The 18,219-nt window shown below is 45.0% G+C and overlaps 2 protein-coding genes across 3 annotated transcripts in view; both read right to left on the bottom strand.

Annotated features, from left to right (window-relative positions):
* Dennd2c (DENN domain containing 2C) overlaps positions 1–4,910 on the bottom strand; it is a 69,696-nt gene extending 64,786 nt beyond the window's left edge. Inside the window, exon 1 of the mRNA XM_021158857.2 lies at positions 4,874–4,910. The gene's annotated coding sequence lies outside the window, so the exon portion shown is untranslated. The remainder of the gene's footprint in view (positions 1–4,873) is intronic.
* Positions 4,911–7,710: 2,800 nt separating this feature from the next.
* Positions 7,711–18,219, bottom strand: part of Ampd1 (adenosine monophosphate deaminase 1) — a 25,669-nt gene continuing 15,160 nt past the window's right edge. The window contains exons 7-16 of one of the 2 annotated variants that reach the window (XM_021158330.1): positions 17,401–17,530; positions 15,982–16,176; positions 15,569–15,700; positions 14,853–15,016; positions 12,906–13,032; positions 12,555–12,718; positions 11,723–11,843; positions 8,565–8,738; positions 8,295–8,405; positions 7,711–7,891 (exon numbers count right to left, since the gene is read on the bottom strand). In XM_021158330.1, the coding sequence (XP_021013989.1) occupies positions 7,733–7,891; positions 8,295–8,405; positions 8,565–8,738; positions 11,723–11,843; positions 12,555–12,718; positions 12,906–13,032; positions 14,853–15,016; positions 15,569–15,700; positions 15,982–16,176; positions 17,401–17,530 (1,477 nt within the window). In that variant the 3' untranslated portion in view covers positions 7,711–7,732. The remainder of the gene's footprint in view (positions 7,892–8,294; positions 8,406–8,564; positions 8,739–11,722; positions 11,844–12,554; positions 12,719–12,905; positions 13,033–14,852; positions 15,017–15,568; positions 15,701–15,981; positions 16,177–17,400; positions 17,531–18,219) is intronic. The other variant, XM_021158329.1, reaches the window with a different exon arrangement.

Genomic DNA, 18,219 nt, shown 5'->3' with positions numbered 1-18,219 from the left:
CCATTGGACTTGCCAACTTTATATGCCCCAGTACAGGGGAATGCCAGGGCCAAAAAGTGGGAGTGGGTGGGTAGGGGACTGGGGGGGGGAGTGTATTGGGGACTTTATGGATAGCATTGGAAATGTAATTGAGGAAAATACCTAATAAAAAAAATTAAAAAAAAAATACCCTCAATACCATAGTCTACAGTGAAAGGGTTTTCCCCAAACTAAACTTAGTCACTCACTTCTTTATTCCAATCAGAGACCTTACCCAGCAATTGCAGTGATCTAATGTAACAAACAACTGTGCTCTGTAATTTTCTTTTTCTAGATTATTTTTAGCTGAACCACCCATCTCTGTACCTCTGACTTTAGAAACTAAGACACAGTTCTCGAACATACCGTATAGTCACACAGCTTCCTGGTTCTCACTCATACCTTCCCCCTGCTCTGCAGACCCCTAATCATCCTTGAAAACCAAATTCAAATATGGCGCCCTTCTAGAGCCCTCCTTCCTACCACACGTAGAACAACTGCTTTCCTCATTGTTTCCCATTAAATTCTGTCTAGACCTTTGTTATCATAACGGCTTGATTGGTTGATTGATTGATTGACTGATTTGGGACAGATTTCCATTCTTAGCCCAGGTGAGCCTACAAAATGTCCTAGCCTCCTGCCTTAGTCTTCCAAGTGCTGGAACTATCGGTATGTTCCACCAGGCTTGGCGCATTTTCTTTTCTTGTAGCTAACATTTAAGTCACGGTTTGAGAACAAGTATTTTAAACTTCTTATTGAAAAACAGACACCTCTTATATTGCTAAGAGAATGCCCTAAGTGGCTGGGAGTTTAAAAACAAGAAGAATCCCATGTCATTCATCAGCAAAAAAAAAAAAAAAAAAGTTTTACATACAAAGTATAATTAAATTGTAGCTTGGACATGCCTCTATATCTTGTAATACCAGTTTTTCTGTCTGTCCCTCCTCTCTCTCTCTCTCTCTCTCTCTCTCTCTCTCTCTCTCTCTCTCTCTCTCTCTCTCTCATGTATTTGTGTCTGTCTCATTTATAGTTCATAAAAGTGCTTCTTTTAAATACCTGTTAGATTGCACTGGGTCTTACTAAATTTGAAACTCAGTATAGTGCAGGGATTGAGGGTTGATTCAGTGTTACTGCGGCCTGACAGCCTGACCCCTTTCTACATAAATGGATGGCAGGCAAGTTACCCAGTTTCTCTATGCCTCTCAGTGAGGAGCTACTAATGACAGCATCCCTCAGTAGAGCCTTTTTGTGAGGAGGACTAAATAAACTAATACATGAAATGAATTCAGGACACTGCCTGCACTGAGGAAGACCTATAAGTAGTAGTTGATACTCTTATTGTTAGTCGGCTTTCAAAATAGCTTTTCAGTACTTACTTAGCCCACTCCGTAGAAGGACTACATACTCTCCTAGGTAGGAGAGCATCCTTCCTGTGCATGTCTGCAATGTAGGTTCTAAGCTACACCTTGGATCGTTGCTCAGTAAGTAGGATGAATATAAGGTATTAGCCCTGTAAGATCAACAGATTATAAATTCTCAATGAACTCATTATTCAGTACAGGATTAAAGCTCGTTTTAAAATAGTTTTAGCCAAATATAGATAGTGGCAAACATTGAAATTCTAGCACTGGGATCTAGATAGAATTACTGTATATTTCAGGCCAGCCTGAGCTACATAATGAGTTAAAGGCTAACCTAGGCTATATAGTAAGATCCTGTTTCAAAAATTAAGTCTCACTTGGAAAGCAGAGGCAGGCAGATCTCTGTAAGTTCCAGGACAGCCTGGTCTACCAAGCTAGTTTCGGGACAGCGAAGGCTACACACACACACACACACACACACACACACACACACACACACAAATGCAAAACACACCCTATCCTGAAAAGCAAGCAAGGGCTGGTGAGATGGCTCAGTGGGTAAGAGCACCCGACTGCTCTTCCGAAGGTCCAGAGTTCAGGTCCCAGCAACCACATGGTGGCTCACAACCATCCGCAACGAGATCTGGCGCCCTCTTCTGGAGTGTCTGAAGACAGCTACAGTGTACTTACATATAATAAATAAATAAATCTTTAAAAAAAAAAAATGAAAAGCAAACAAAAATAAACCCAAACAAACAAAAAGTTTCAAAAACCCAAGTGAACTGTTGAAAATATTTAAATAAAACTTTTTGTTTTTAAAAAATTATTTATTTATTTATTTATTTATTTTTATGTACATCAGTGTTTTGACTACATGTATGTCTGTGTGAGGGCGTCGGATCCCCCGGAACATGAGTTACAGACAATTGTGAGCTGCCATGTGGGTGCTGGGAATTGAACCCAAGTCCTCTGGAAAAGCAGGCAGTGCTCTTAAATGCAGACTCATCTCTCCAGCCCATAAAATTCTTTTTCTATAAGATTTTTTTTTTTTGAAACAGGATTTCACTCTACCTTGGCTAACCTGAAACTCTCACTATGTAGACCAGGCTGGCCTTGACCTCACAGAGATCCACTTGTCTCTGGCCCCCCTCCCCCATGTGATGAGAGTAAAGGCATGCACCATTACACTGGGCTAGAGATTTGTTTTTATTTATATGTATGTATATGTGAGCACATGTTACCTGTATGCAGTTGTCCTTGGAAGACAGAAGCGACCGTCAGATCCCATGTAGCTGGAGTTACATGCAGTTGTAAACTACCAGACATGGGTGCTGGGAACTGAAGTCAGGTTCTCTGGAAGAGCAACAAGTGCTCTTAACCACTGGGTCATCTCCAGCCCCACAAATGAAACTCTTAAAGCAGCACCGGGTTGGATTATTTACTAGTAGTTTTCCCTCTTGCACTCCACTAACCTCCACTGTGGTATACAATGCTCTACCATCCTTGCCTTAGCACATAAGGATCACTACAAATCTCTTACTAGTAGTAAAATGATTTCCAGTTGGAGACAGGGATGTGGTTCACTGATAGCAGTAGTCACAGAACCCTAGTCTCATCCTACAAGGACAGAAAAGAAGGACTGGTGACTTAGCTCAGCGGGTAGGGGTGCTTGCCACTGAGGCTGAGTTCAATCCCCAGCACCCACGCGAGAGAAGGAGAAATTAAGTTTTCCAAATGGCCCTCTGTCCTCCATACGTGCACCTTGGGTGCCCACACATGTACACATAATAAATAAATTTATTACATTTATTACTTTGGGGAAGGGGCAATGTGTTGGGACACATTTTGTGGTCAGAGGACAATCTACATAGCTGGCTAACTCCTTCTACATGGCCTGGGGATTGAACTCAGGTCTTCAGATTTGGCAAGAAGTGCCCTCACTTCCCAAAGCATCTCTCAAGCCCTGTAATATGAGGAATGTTTAACTTTGTTTTGTTTTGCTTTGTTATGGAGTCACACAGGTATCCCAGGCTGGCCTCAAACTCACTACTTAGTAAGGAGTGACCTGGAGTTTCTGAATCCCTTCTTGCACCTCTCTTATGCTGAGTGGGATGGGAGCCGTGGACCACCACCACACCCAGTTATGAAGTACTGGGATTGAACCCAGGATCCTTTGCACGTTGGTGACAAATATGCCCAAATTTTAAATTTTAAATAAGAAAAGGAAAGAAATGGCCTACTGTTCTCAATCAAAAACACTGATATTTCTGCATCTAAAAAAAAGTCAATTGCCACATTTAACAGACTAATGAGAGGCCTTGAGACACAATTACTACAGTTCCTGGTTTCTGTCTTTGAAAATACTCCAGATCACTCTTAAGTATCCCTAGTAGAAACCTCATGGTTACAGACTGCTATTCCTTTTTAAATTTCCCATCTCTCCCTAAAATACACACACACACACAAGTAGAGAACACAAATGTCTATAATAAAAACTGTACAAATGCCACAGCCACACATTAACTTTGTTTTAGAGAACTCAGATCTTTTTATAAGCAGCCCCTGAATTTACAAAATAAAAGTCTTGCTTTGAGGCAGTACTCTCAGCTCACTTTATGAAATACCTTCAGCTTATCTAAAACAAAGTAACAGATTTTCTGATTGGTACAAGCTTCATGGTAAATGATTGCACTACGGTATACAGATAGCATGCTATTTTAGAAAATGTCATGACTCAGTTAAGAATAGCTCTGCTCTTCAAACAATGGTGATTATGTGGAAATGACGCTTAGATAACTTATTTACATAGTAAACAGAATACAGGCGAATCAGTAGTAGCTTTGGGATAAAGGTTTACAGGGTGCCTACTGTACTAGGCACTTAGTAGTTTTACAAACTACACATGCTCCGGGGTGCATGTGTGTGTGTATCAAACAACAATGCCTGACATTTGTAGAACACTGTCTTTCCTCTCAGAACATGAGAACCCATGAGCGTCCCAGTTTTGCACTCCAGGGACACACACCTGGAAGAGTTAACCCTGACGGAGGTGTGACGGTTTGTTTGCGGGTCTGAGCTCCAGAGCGAAGCCTTTTGACTCATAATCTAATCATCATCTTCTCTCCTGGTTACTCCACAGTCATACTCCAGTTGTAGGAATTTTATCTTAAAAAATTACTTGACGACTTCCACTATCGTGCCTGCCCCGTAGTTCCGAAGCAAAGCGCGCGCACACACGCTTTACCGCTTGTCTGAAGTGCTCCGTCCCGGCACGTCCAAGTTCAAGACCGCCTGATAGGCGCGTTTCCTCGCGACGGCGAGCGCCCGGGCTCCCCGGCCCTACACCCCCGACCGCGCCCGCGGCTCGCAGGCTGACACCCGCCTTCCCCTGGCCAGAGGTACCCAGCTCTCGGCTGACCACGAACACACAGGACGCCATGGGGCGACGCCAACAGCTGAACGGCCCCACTCCCCCGCTGCATCCCGTCGCCTACCTGCCTGGGCCGCGACGCCGCCTCGCGCAGGGATCCCAGACTCGCGTCGGTGGCCTCTGGGATCCAGCGCCTACATCTTCGTCCCGCCCCCGCAGGTCCGCAGTCCCCGCCCTCCAGGTTAAGACACGCCCCCTTCGGCCTGGCCACGCCCCCGAGCTCACCCAGTAAGGCTCTGCCCTTCCAGGGCTCTCCTGAAGGCTCGGAACCCACGCCAGGCGGTCTCTCCGCCCCCGGCGCTGGGGTACCAGAGTGAGCTGCACCGCGCTGGTTCCACGCTGCAGCCCCTGCCCAGGCCTGAAGCCAAAGTTCTATCTCCGGATCTACGGTCTGTGCGACTACACCAGACAGACCTTTACAGCAAGACAGAGCCTAGTAGAAACAGAGGAGCCAAACTGCAACGTCTTTAAGAAAACCCCAAAGCAGCTCAGGGAGCAAACATTCATCGGGAATGCCAGCTAGTAAAGAGATGCCAATAACGCACCTGGCCCCAGGTTTGGAATCACAAGCCGGATGCCTTTGATGCCTCGTCCCGGTGCCGACTGGGTTGCCACACCCACTTGAGACTCACGCTTAAATTCTCCCTACCACACGATCTTGCTCAGGTATGCACATGGCTCTGTGCCTGCTGCAAGAATAGCCCAGTTTCACCCTGCGAGACTGGGATGAGTGGAACCTATTTCCCAGCACGACCTAACTGCCCCACCTCACCGCGCCCCGCCCCACTCCACCCCACCCACTCCATCCAACCTTGTGTATGGTAACCAAACTTCCCTGGCTTGTTCACACAGAGGTACCAAAATAGAAGACTGCCATAGAGAGGTGTTTAATTACACATCGCGGATGACTGTCACCAGCCAACTCAACCAAGACTTTAAAAAAAAAAAAAAGTCCCAAACCCTTGTGAAGCTATGAGGTGGGGACAGTAAAAGGATTACTTTCTACCGTGAGGGAGAAGAATTGACAATTCCCTTAAAATACTCCAGTGAGGAAATAAATGTAAATATGGTTTGGAATACATTGCAAACTCCATTGATCCCTTACCTAATGTGTATGTCTTTAAACGTACAGATTTGTGTTCTTTATGATTTTTCAAACTTCTTATCCTCCTACCCGTGCTTCTGGGGTGCAAGCATAGTCCTGAGCCAACACAAGCGGCATTTAATCTAATCTGTTTGGAAAGTATCACAGATAGTTGTACAAGGTGAAATTCGGGACTAAAACAGTGTTTTTAAGATTTACATTTTGAAGTTTGCATCCACGAAGATTCTTTAGCAGGATGAAGATTTGAATTCCAAGATGAACATTAATTTACATGCATGTGTTCTACTGCCCTCTCTTGGGTAGGATGGCGCTACACCTAATGGTGAGAGGTATCCTTTAAGTCTGAAGATAATATGTAGTAATTTGTATTATTTTAGTGACTAGGAAGCCAACATGAAATAAAATCAGGTCCTTGATAAATATTCACCGAACAGAAATTTGAACTTCAAGAATGGGGGAAGAGGAGTCTTACCCCACAGCTAGTACGAGCATGTCCCAAGGGACACACCTAAGCTCAAGGCTACCTGTGCAGAAAGTGAAAACACTCAGGAATTTGCTCGAATTTCATTGTGATAAGTCTTGAGGAATGTTCTCTCCACACATCTCACAACCTCAGGGGTGAAAAACTTGAAAGTAGAATGAAATCTTCTTTATGCTTTTGGTGTCCAAAAATAATAAATAAAAAAACCTTTATGTTTAGTCCATAACCCCCTTTTTAATAAACTGAGTGAATTATCAACCCAACCACTAGATGGCAACACAGTTGTGTGTGAGCAAATATAATCTGGATAGCTGGAGCATCTCCTAACACGAAGTCCTCGTCCTCTCCCTCTCCCTCTCCCTCTTCCTCTCCCTTTCCTTCTTTCCCCTCTCTCATCTGTCTTTCTGTCTGTCTGTCTGTCGGTCTGTCTATCTATCGATGGGGCCTCACTATGTAGCTTTGTCTGTCCTGGAACTCACTATGTAAAACAGGCTTATTTAAGCTCAGAGCCTCTGCCTCCAGAGTGTGGGACTGAAGACATGCACCACTGTACCTAGCAGGGATATTTCTAACACGTTTCAGAGGTCTCCTGCTTCAGCAAGCTAAGACCCCCCCACTAGGAGAGCTCTTCCCTCAGTCCTGCTCACAAGTGCTCATTTTCTACGCTTTCATATAACTGGTCTGACCTTACCTAAGAAAGCCACGGTGGACTTCTGCTTGTCAAAGAACTTCTACATGGTTCCAGGTGCTCTGACTCTCTTCTAGTCTCTGAGCCCCAAAGCCCGTCTTCTTAGCAGTAAGCCAGTGGCTTATGTCCTTGGCTTCTTCTGATAACTGTCCTGCCTGAAGGTGGTGCAGACTCTGAAGTCACACAAACTTTGTTCCCACAGCTGCCCCACATGAAGAGTGTCCTGAGGGCATCATCTACCTTACATTGGCTCATTATCCCCAAAATAGAAATTATATCTACTGTACAAAGGTGTGACAAGAACCGAGTAAAAGATTATCAATGGAAGGCTTAATACAGTACTTGGCTTATTTTAAGAGTAGGGTCTCTGGCCGGAGAGATGGCTCAGAGGTTAAGAGTACCGTGTGCTCTTCCCAGGTACTGAATTCAATTCCCAGCAGCCACATGTGAGCCATCACAGCCACCTATAATATGATCTGATGCCCTCTTCTGGTGAGCAGGTGTGCATGCAGGTAGAGCACTCATACATAAAATAAGTTTGAAGAAAATAAATAAATAAATAAGAATAGGGTCTCAATAACAAGTAGTATAGGATTCAAATTCTCAATGAAAAACCCACTTGCGGTGTTATTTAGTCTATTTACTTTATTCATTCTGTTGCTTTAAGACCCTCAGCAATTAAATTGAGTTCATAACACCAAGTTTCATAACGATAGGCCATGCGAATCTGAGCGACATTTGTCCTCCGGATGTCATTTCCAACAGGGCCTTCCTCAAGGTAATTGTTGCCCAGAAACTTTGCTTTTTCCTGTAAGACAATGGGAAAAGAGGTCTCTGAGTCTCTATTTACACTGGGATAGGCAGCGATTGCTCCTCCACCGTAATCTCCATGTTACTCGTAAACAAAAGGAGACCAGGGGTCATTCCTGTAGTGCCTCCCTCCATGAGCACGTTTCCTGAGAAATCAAATGTGGAGCCATGGCAGAGAATAGGGCTTGGCGGAGGAGCTGTAGAGACTCAAATTAGATCCTTGCAGGCTTGCGCTACCACTAAACTGTATTCCCAGCCCAGAACAGTCTTCTAGTCCCTAGCCATAGCAGCTGTATGTGGTCTGTGCAAAAGCTTTTCTGCCTGTTTTCCTCATTAATGATTCAGTGGTTAGATTGTTAGACCCAACGCTCAGAAGGGTAGGGAGCCACTGTCAAGTCTACCTCATGAGAAATCCCACACTGCAGGACACTGTTCCTTGCCACCTCACACATGTCACACGTGCTCAGCTTGAAGACTTGTGCAGCGATGGCGTATTCTTCCATCAGGGGCTCCTGTAGTTATTTACGTAAAGGAGGAAGTGCATTAGTAAAAGAAACAGTACACATCCTACAGAAAGAGGATAAAGAAGCGCCCTGATTTGACTTTCGGTTTCTGCGTGGTGAGGGTTTCAGCAAACCATACTCAAGCTTCCTTGCGTGCATGCTGCGCACCTTGGTGAAGTGGAACTGCATCGGGTCATCGGTCGACAGTGAGATCATCAGGCCTTTCTGGAGGAAATCTAAGAAAGGATTCTTTGCATATTCGAGGAACAGACTGTTGTTACTCAGCGGTGACATGGCGATGGGAATCTGGGCTAGGAAAAACAAGTACTGTAGCACTGGACTCTGAAAAGACAGCGAGAACAACAATAAGGAGCGCGGACAGGGACACACAGCAAAACCTCAAAAATCCCACGGTGGCCGGGTGACAGTGACAGGCGCCTTTAATCCCACAATTTAATCCAGGCAGAGGCAGGTGGATCTCCATGAGTCTGAGGCCAGCCTAGTCTACAAACTCAGTTCCAGCACAGTCAAGGGTAACATAGAGAAACCGTGTCTTGAAAAACAAAAAACAGGGGCTGGAGAGATGCCTCAGAGGTTAAGAGCACCAACTGCTCTTCCAGAGGTCCTGAGTTCAATTCCCAGCAACCACATGGTGGCTCACAGCCATCTGTAATAGGATCTGATACCCTCTTCTGGTGTGTCTGAAGACAGCCACAGTGTACTCACATAAATAAAATAAATAAATCTTTAAAAAAGGAAAGAGAGAGAGAGAGGAAGAAAGGAAGAAAGACAAAAAACAGCTAGGCAGTGGTGGCGCGTGCCTTTAATCCCAGCACTTGGGAGGCAGAGGCAGGCAGATTTCTGAGTTCGAGGCCAGCCTGGAGTGAGTTCCAAGACAGCCAGGGCTATACAGAGAAATCCTATCTTGAAAAACACAATAATAATAATAATATTAATAATAATAGTCATCTTTTAATAATCTTTTTTAAAAAGCTCTGGTATTGCTTTCAGAAGAATTGGGCAAAATCAGCTTTTTAAAAATCTGAGTACTAAGTTGTCAAAGTTAAATGGTCTGATCTAAGTAATTACACCTCAGAGCTCACCCCGAAACTTGCTTCTTCTTCTTCTTCTTCTTCTTCTTCTTCTTCTTCTTTTATTTTTTTTTTTTTGGCTACATGAAAGCTATGACTATCACAAGAGACATTTAAAAGCATGCTACAACAAGAAACCAGGCAAAAGTAGCCTGAGGGAAGCCAACTGCCTCTGACTCTGCCTGTGAGAGCTCCAAGATGGAAGTTGGGAGATGTGTGGTGATTCCTCTCTGAGGGCAATTAACAAGGTAACCTCAAAAGAAGCCCTTTGACTGTCATAGAAGGAGCTACCTTAGTAACCCCCAAGGTGTCTCACGCTCAATGATCCTCATTTCACAGTAAGAGTACTAAGGACTCAGAGTAGCACAATTGAAGCTGTTCACTTTTCAACCTTGCGAAGTTGGATATCAGCCTAGAGAAAAGACAGCAGTGGCTGGTGGAAGAGAGTGGGCTCCATAGTCCCTGAACATGAAAATGTCCTGCCCTCAGAGTCACAGGCTGGCTCTCCAAGGAGTTAGGAACTTGCCCACTAATCTAGCATAGAGCTTACCCCAAGTTCCTGACCCTCCTGGGGCTTGAGATCTGCACTAAGGGTATTGCAGATCTTCCCCACTCCTGATACCTTGGACTTGTTCCCATAGCTGACCAGAACTTTTCAACCCTAAGAAGTTTAAAAGCATTCAGGTTATAGCCAGGCAGTGGTGGCACATCCCTTTAATCCCAGCACTTGGGACAGAGGCAGGCGGATTGCCGAGTTCGAGGCCAGCCTGGTCTACAATGTGAGTTCCAGGACAGCCAGGGCTATACAGAGAAACCCTGACTCGAAAAAACAAAAACAAAAACAAAATCTTTAGAGGCAGGTGGATTTCTGAGTTCAAGGCCAGCCTGGTCTATAGAGTGAGTTCCAGGACAGCCAGGGCTACACAGAGAAAGAAACCTTGTCTCAAAAACCAAAAAAAAAAAAAAAAAAAGCATTGATTTGCTGATGATAAGCTCAAAATGTATCTCATACTGAAAATGGACCATCATGATTCATTTGTTATAGGCTCTAATATAGAATTATTATTACTGTTAAGAAAAGATTCCCCCTATGAACTAACCAGTACCCCCCGCCCCAGCTCGTGTCTCTAGCTGCATATGAATCAGAAGATGGCCTAGTCAGCCATCAGTGAGAAGAGAGGCCCATTGGTCGTGCAAACTTTATATGCCTCAGTACGGGGGAACAACAGGGCCAAGAAGTGGGAGTGGGTGGGTGGGGAGGGGTTGGGGGACTTTTGGGATAGCATTGGAAATGTAAATGAAATAAATACCCAATAAAAAAAGAAAGAAAGAAAGAAAGAAAGAAAGAAAGAAAGAAAGAAAGAAAGAAAGAAAGAAAGAAAGAAAGAAAGAAAAGATTCCCCCTTGCCAGGCAGTGGTGACATGAACCTTTAATCCCAGCGCTTGGGAAGCAGAGGGAGGTGGATCTCTGAGTTGAAGTCCAGCCTGGTCTATAGAGCTACACAGAGAAACTCTATCTTGAACACCACCACCACCCTCTGCCAAAAACACATACACACACACAAACAAAAAACAAACAAACAAAACAACAACAACAACAAACAAGAACTAAGAAAGTAAAGATTCTGTTTTAATCCTATCATTTAGGAGGTGGAGACAGGTAGATCTGTCAGCTGAAAGCTAGCCTGGTCTACAAAGACAGTTCTACAGAGCAATACACAGAGAAAGCCTGTCTCCAAAAACAAAAACAAAAACAAAAACAGAGAAAGAAAAGAAAAGAAAGATTCCAAGCCTGACTCAGTAATATTCACCCATAATCCCAAATCCCAGCAGTCAGAAGTTGAGGCAGGAGAATCAGGAAATCAAGATCATTTTCAGCTACAGAGCAAATTCAAGTCCAGCCTGGGCTACATAAGATCCTGTCTCAAAAAGAAAGAAAGAAAGAAAGAAAGAAAGAAAGAAAGAGAGAGAGAGAGAGAGAGAGAGAGAGAGAGAGANGAGAGAGAGAGAGAGAGAGAGAGAGAGAAAGAAAGAAGAAAGAAAGAAAGAAAGAAAGAAAGAAAGAAAGAAAGAAAGAAAGAAAGAAAGAAAGGAAGAAAGGAAGGAAAGAAGGAAGGGGAAGGGGAAGAGAAAGGGAAAGGGAAAGGGAAAGGGAAGGGAAAGGGAAGGGAAGAGAAGAAAAGAAAAGGAAAGAAAGGAAAGGAAAAGAAAGAGCAAAGAGAGAGCTAAACTCACCTTCTTTAAATTCAAGCCATGAGAAATATTGTCTGCGATCATGAAGGCTGTCATGAGGTGAGTGAGAGCCCCAGCCTCCCCACAGTGGGGACGGAACAGAAATGTGTTCATGCCTCGTTCCCTGTGAAAAGGAAAGTGGGGTCTCACGGCAGAGAAATTTACAAGAAAATCCATTGGCAGAGTTAACACTCGGGAAGGGAACAGCAACCATAGGTCAAGCAAAACATAATTGTAACTCTTCATTGTACTTTTTCCTAAGTACATGTACATTATGTGTGTGTATGTGAGTGTGTGTATACATATACATATATATACATGTATGTGTATATACATATATGTATATATAATTTTTTAAGATGCAGCAGAGGATATGGTGAGACAAGAGAGAATGGAAAATAGAGTACCTACCCCATGCAGGGACATCTTCAGTCTCGGTATGTACCTCCTTGGGTATCAGGCACATACACGGTGCACAGACACAGACATACATACAGGCAAAACACTCATACATGTAAAATAAAAACATTAAATCTTTAATAATAAAAACAACAACAAGATGTGGTCGTATGCATCTGTGATGCCAGCACTCCCGTGGTGAGATGGGGGTTGGGGCAAGAACTGCCAGGAAACTCTCAAATCATCTAGTACCTAGCATGGTAGAAACAAGAGGGGCCCTGTCTCAATAACCTGCAAGAAAAGAACCAAGCCTCCATTGTCTGACCTCCTCGTGCCCTCCATGGCACAGCAGCAGCAATACACACTACACACGCAAACACACTTACAGCAGATGTTGCAAAGGACAGTGCTTCAGCCCCATTTCTCCCATACTTACTTTCTAAGGCTGTTGAGCACCGTGATGTTTGCATACATGTAGTAGGCATAGTAAGTATAAGACGGGTTGTTTTCCATTGTCCACTCCTCGGGTTTGGGACTCTTGGAAGAAAACATGTGACCACTGTGTTTGGATTCATCATCCACACTGTCAAAGCCAGTGATCTGTCAGAAAAGTGAGCCACACTGTGGGTTCAGTCTGAGGGCAGGGGCTCTGCACTCAGTGAAACTCCTCAGACAGCTCCAAAGGGGAGGTGGATGTAAAGAGATAACTAAGCAGGAAAGTCAGTGATGGCCAGCAAGGCTAACTGGCTTGTGAGGAGAAGTTAGGAGCCTGAAGGCTCATGCTTACGTGCTTAAGGAAGACACTGAGGTCTGGGTGAGCTTGGGGGTTGATGGTGGCCTCAAACACTGGAAGGAAAATGTTCTCCAGCATCTTTCCAAAGTGTGGCAGGAAATTCTTGGATCGGAACACATCACTAAAGGCAAGAGGGAAGGGAATTAGGAGAGAGAGAGAGCATAGTAGGACAACTGTGCATGAGCCAGAGGACCAAATGTTACAGGCCAGAAGAAGACCCAGATATTCTCCATGCATACACATGAAGAGGAGTTTGGGTTGAACTGGGCTTAGGATTGGCCACTGTACAACATACTCCTGCTCTTTTACAAACTCTGTGGCAAGAAAACTCAACCTTTACAACTTAGTTCAGCTATGGGGACTAAAGTAATTGTGTCATGGAGATCTCAGCAATCAAATACATGTGTGGTCACAAGACAGCAAAAGGGAGTGACTATCCCGAGTACCTCTTGGCGCTAGAGAGATGGCTAAGTGGTTCATGAGCATTGGCTGTTCTTCCAGAGGACCCAAGTTCAGTTCCCAGCTCACACATGGCAGCTCACACTGTAACTCTAGTCCCAGGGGACCTGACACCCTCACACAGACACAAATGCAGGCAAAAAAACAACAATGCACTAAAAAGAAGAGTACCTCTCTGGGGATGTAGCTCAGTTGGTAGAGTGCTTGTCTTAGGGTTCAATCCCCTTAACTCCACAAACCAGACAGAAGAGGGGGCATATGCCTGGAATTTGGTAGTTTCAGCACTCAAAGAGAGTCTCTCTCTCTCTCTCTCTCTCTCTCTCTCTCTCTCTCTCTCTCTCTCNCNCNCACACACACACACACACACACACACACACACACTTCATCTGTGGTAATAATAAATGACACCACTCTATCTGAACTCAGAGATTCGTGGGTGTGGAGCAAACACTAAACCGGCTGAGCCATCTCCCCAGTCCCAGTGAGGGCACACAGTGGGCTGCCAGAGAGCGTGTAAGCATGTAAGTTAGACCAGAGATCAATGATCCTGCTCATAGGAGAGAAGCCATCCCTGCAGGCAGGGGTGACTGCCTATGATACGAAAGAAAGTGGGCTTCTTCAGCAGCAATGCTGACGAATAATCTGATTATAAAGAGGTTGGGCTCCTGTGGGTGAATCAGCCGGTGGTGGGAAAGGTTCACATATAAGGCAACTATAATTGGAGTCTGACTTGATGGCACAATTCTGTAATCTCAGCATTCAGGATTCAGTAACAGATGGATTATGAGATCAATTCTAACTTGGGCTATATAGTAAGACCCTGTCTCAAAACTAAAAATAAAGAGCTAGATATGGTGATACAGGCCTTTACCCCCAGCACTTGGGAGACAGAGGCAGGTAGATCTCTTCAAATTGAAAGCCAGCTTGATCTACATAGAAAGTTCCAGGCCAGCCAGGACTATATAGTTTCTGTACCAAAAAAAATAAAACTAAAATAAAGTTATATGCCAATACAGTACAGACAAACTTGGCAACGAATGAACACAGAGAAGCCAGAGTGTGATGTGCACAGTTCTTCCTCTAGCTCTGTTGTTACTTAGAGTAAGAACTATGGAAATATTTGCCCATGGTGAAAATACATACTAGTCTTTATTTTAGTTTGAAAAACCAAACTGAACTGGGTATGGCGGTGCACACCTATAATTCCTGCACTCAGATGGTAGAGGCAGAAGGATTTCAGGTTTGAGGCCATCCTGTGCTACATAAAAAGACTTTGAGGGAGACAGAGAGAGAGAGAGAGAGAGAGAGAGAGAGAGAGAGAGAGAGAGAGATTGATTCTGGAGCGACTTCCCTTCAGCAAAGCTGACTTTTATCTAAATGAGCTATAACTTTCTGGTTCTTCTGGTTCAAGTGGGAAGAAGAGGCAGGTAAGAGGAAAATGGGCTTCAGAACGCCCCTCCATGGGAAGGGACAAATACATACTAGATCCTGGGGACTTGGATCATCCATGTCATGTTCGGGCAATAGATGCGGTTGCAGACAAACCAAGAGGAGAGTTTGCTCCATTCATCTGGACTGCGACCGTAGATGGATAAGCGAGGCTCTGCATGCTGATACTTGGCCTCCACCAGGTCTGCACCCACCTCCTGCAAAGCCAAGAGAGGGGTCCAAGGCCAAAAACTCCCACCAGTGCCCCCAGAGGTCTAGACCAGTCAGATTTAGAAAGAGAAGTCATGTAAATGTGAAGGGGAGGAAGAAAAACTATCGAAGAGCTAAGGGAACAGAGAGTCAAGGAATGATTAAGGACGAAAGACTCAAGTGGTCAAGAGTCAGACAAAGGCCGACAAGATAGCCATGGGATCTTCTAGACAGTGCAGCTGTATATACACCCCCATCCGACCCCCTACTCCACCTGCACACCCCCACACCCCCTCACTCCTCACCCCTAGTCCCATGTGCTACTCTTGCTTCTTACCACATCACAAGGATGCTTCTAGCTCTGCCCAAACCTCAGCCCAGGTCCTTCTCATCTAAACCACACCTTAACTTCTCTACCCTAGAAACAAGAGACATTTCCCCAAGGTTCCTCCCTCCCCTGAATCCCCTCCCCCTCCCTCCCTTCTCTCCCTCCCTTCCTTCTTTCCTGTCTTTCTCTCCTCCCCTATTCATGAACCTTACCAAGTATTTTTTTGTCTCACCTTGATGATAGTGGCAAAATACTCCCCATTAATGTAGTTGTCTGTTTTTAGGTAGAGGTCCCGAAGCTCACTTGCACCCACGGGATTGTATTTGTCATTAAACTTATCAAAACGTTGGAACGTCTGGCGTCCCTGAACGCAGAAACAAGAGCAGCAATTTTGATTTTCAGAGCTTCCTGGAAGCAGAGTCCCCAGGGACAACCAAGCAGAACAGGAGACCGATCTCAGGGAAAGAGGCTGCTGGGCTCTAAGAATGAAGTCCAGGGTGAGTGATACCTCAAAACCCATCAGGTGTGCTTTCAGTCATCACAGTAGCCAAGGGGTTACAAGGGATGTGCTAAGGGAGGGACGGCCTGGGACATTTGGGGTTCTCTGTCATTAGAGCGAGTAAAACGAACATCTCCCCAACCTACAGCATGAACATCCAGAGAGTCAACAGTCAGGTCATAGGGATGCATATTCAATTTAGCAAAAAGTTCCTTCAAGGTCAGGTTCTTCTCTTTAGTGCTGTAGACCACTCTGTCGGCGTCAATATGGTAAGATTTCTTAATAAAGCGCAGCAGGTGCTTCTGGTTCATGCAGGCAGCTGCATGGATGTGAGTATCCACCTAGGCACACATTCAGAGAAAGAAAATGCAGCGATCAGCCTTCTGTATACCCCCGTCAGTGATCACACGGCCTGCAGACCCCACTGAGGAAAGAGGGAGAGACAGATAGTGGTGAGAACTGATCAAACTGGTCGGTAGAGGTGGCCCAGTGGTAAGGACCCATTTGTGTACTCTGTGCACCTGTGCAAGAATGTGAGCCAGTTAGCAGGATGTAGGGAAGATGTTTGCTTCTCTCAAACATCAGCGCATCCAATATGCTATCATGGCTTTTGTACCCAAAGAAGTTAAGATTGAAGTTATGAGGCTTGCTGGGGACACTGGATAAACCTGTAATCCCAGCCGGATCTCAGCCCTGGAGAGGAGGAGGCAGGAAGATCAAGAGGTTAAAGCCACATTCAAATATATATCAAGTTTGAGGACAGAGTGAGCTACACAAGACCCTGCTTCAAAAAACAGCTGGGTGGTGGTGAGAAGGAAGCTCTCCCAAGCTTGAAGCAGTAACTCTTCAAAGTTTCGGGTTTGTACTCTGCTGGTGATTATATTTCTGCAGTTCTGGGCCCCAAACTAAGGGCCTTGCACACCTCAAGTTGTGCAACCTCTCTGCTACTCAGCTGCTTCCCAGTGGGCTCCTCTTCTTAATTATAATTTTCCTGTGTCCTCATCTCTCTCTTCTCTCCTCTTCTCTCCTCCCCTTTCCCTTTCTCTCTCTCTCTTTCTCTCTTTCTTTTATCTTTCTTTCTTTATTTCTCTCTCTCTTTTTTTTAAAAAAATATTTATTATTATATGTAAGTACACTGTAGCTGTCTTCAGACACACCAGAGAGTGTCAGATCTCATTACGGATGGTTGTGAGCCACCATATGGCTTGCTGAGATTTGAACTTGGGACCTTTAGGAGGAACAATCAGTGCTCTTACCTGCTGAGCCATCTCACCAGCTTGCTTGCTTGCTTGCTTGCTTGCCTTCCTTCCTTCCTTCCTTCCTTCCTTCCTTCCTTCCTTCCTTCCTTCCTCTCTCTCTCTCTCTCTCTCTCTCTTTCTTTCTTTCTTTCTCTCTTCGACAAGCAACAGCATGGCCTTTCAAATCTGCTAGATATAATTTACCTGCCTTCACTAAAATCCACGTAACCTGCAGAAGCTGTAGGCTCCTCAGCAAGTGGCACCTGTTCCTGCAGAAGCCTCCACACAGGTGTTCCCCTCTGAGCAGCTCTGAGCTGACACACTTACCTTTCTGCAGTTATAAAAGTCCCGGTGGGGGTTGTTCTTCAGCTCCTTCAGCTCATCCATCTCGTTGAGCATCTGATGGACCTGGAACTTGGAGGAGAGGAACTTCAGACGGCGGTGAGCATAAGTCTTACTGTGGAAAGTGAACACACAGGATCCTAAGCATCTTTCTGGACATGTAAGGAAAATGGTAACAATTTCAAAGCCTCTAGGACTCTTCTCACTCATAAGAGGGAATGGTTGCAGGAACAGATACTGCTTTCTTCCATAGTTAATCCCACTGAGAAAGTACCCAGCTTTCCATCAGAGCTGGACATGATAATGAGGGAGCACTAGAGATGGTGTTTAAAAATCTATGAGGCCTGTGTAGGTCAAGGGTAAGGGCCCTGGCTGTGGAGTCCGTAGACTTGGGCACCATCCTGGTCCAGCACTGTGTGACATTGAGCTAATTACTGGCTCCCTCCACTTTCAGATGCTTCAACTCCTTAAACTGTAATTAAGGTATTTCAGGGTAGGGTGGAACCCTGGGGAGAGGAATCTGTAGTTAGCAAGACCTGAGTTTGGTTCCTAGCACCTATATGTAGCATCTCACCACTCCACATGTAACCACTGGGCCAGGTGATCTAATACCTCTGGTCTCTATAGGATCTGCACTCACATGCACAAACTCACACGCAGACACTTGCACATACACATAATTTAAAAAAAAAAAAAAAGAAAAGAAGCCGGGGGGCTGGTGAGATGGCTCAGTGGGTAAGAGCACCCGACTGCTCTTCCAAAGGTCCGAAGTTCAAATCCCAGCAACCACATGGTGGCTCACAA

Source organism: Mus caroli, chromosome 3 (assembly GCF_900094665.2).
Source record: "Mus caroli chromosome 3, CAROLI_EIJ_v1.1, whole genome shotgun sequence".
NCBI classification, from domain to species: domain Eukaryota; kingdom Metazoa; phylum Chordata; class Mammalia; order Rodentia; family Muridae; genus Mus; species Mus caroli.
This window is presented reverse-complemented; position numbering and strand designations above follow the sequence as displayed.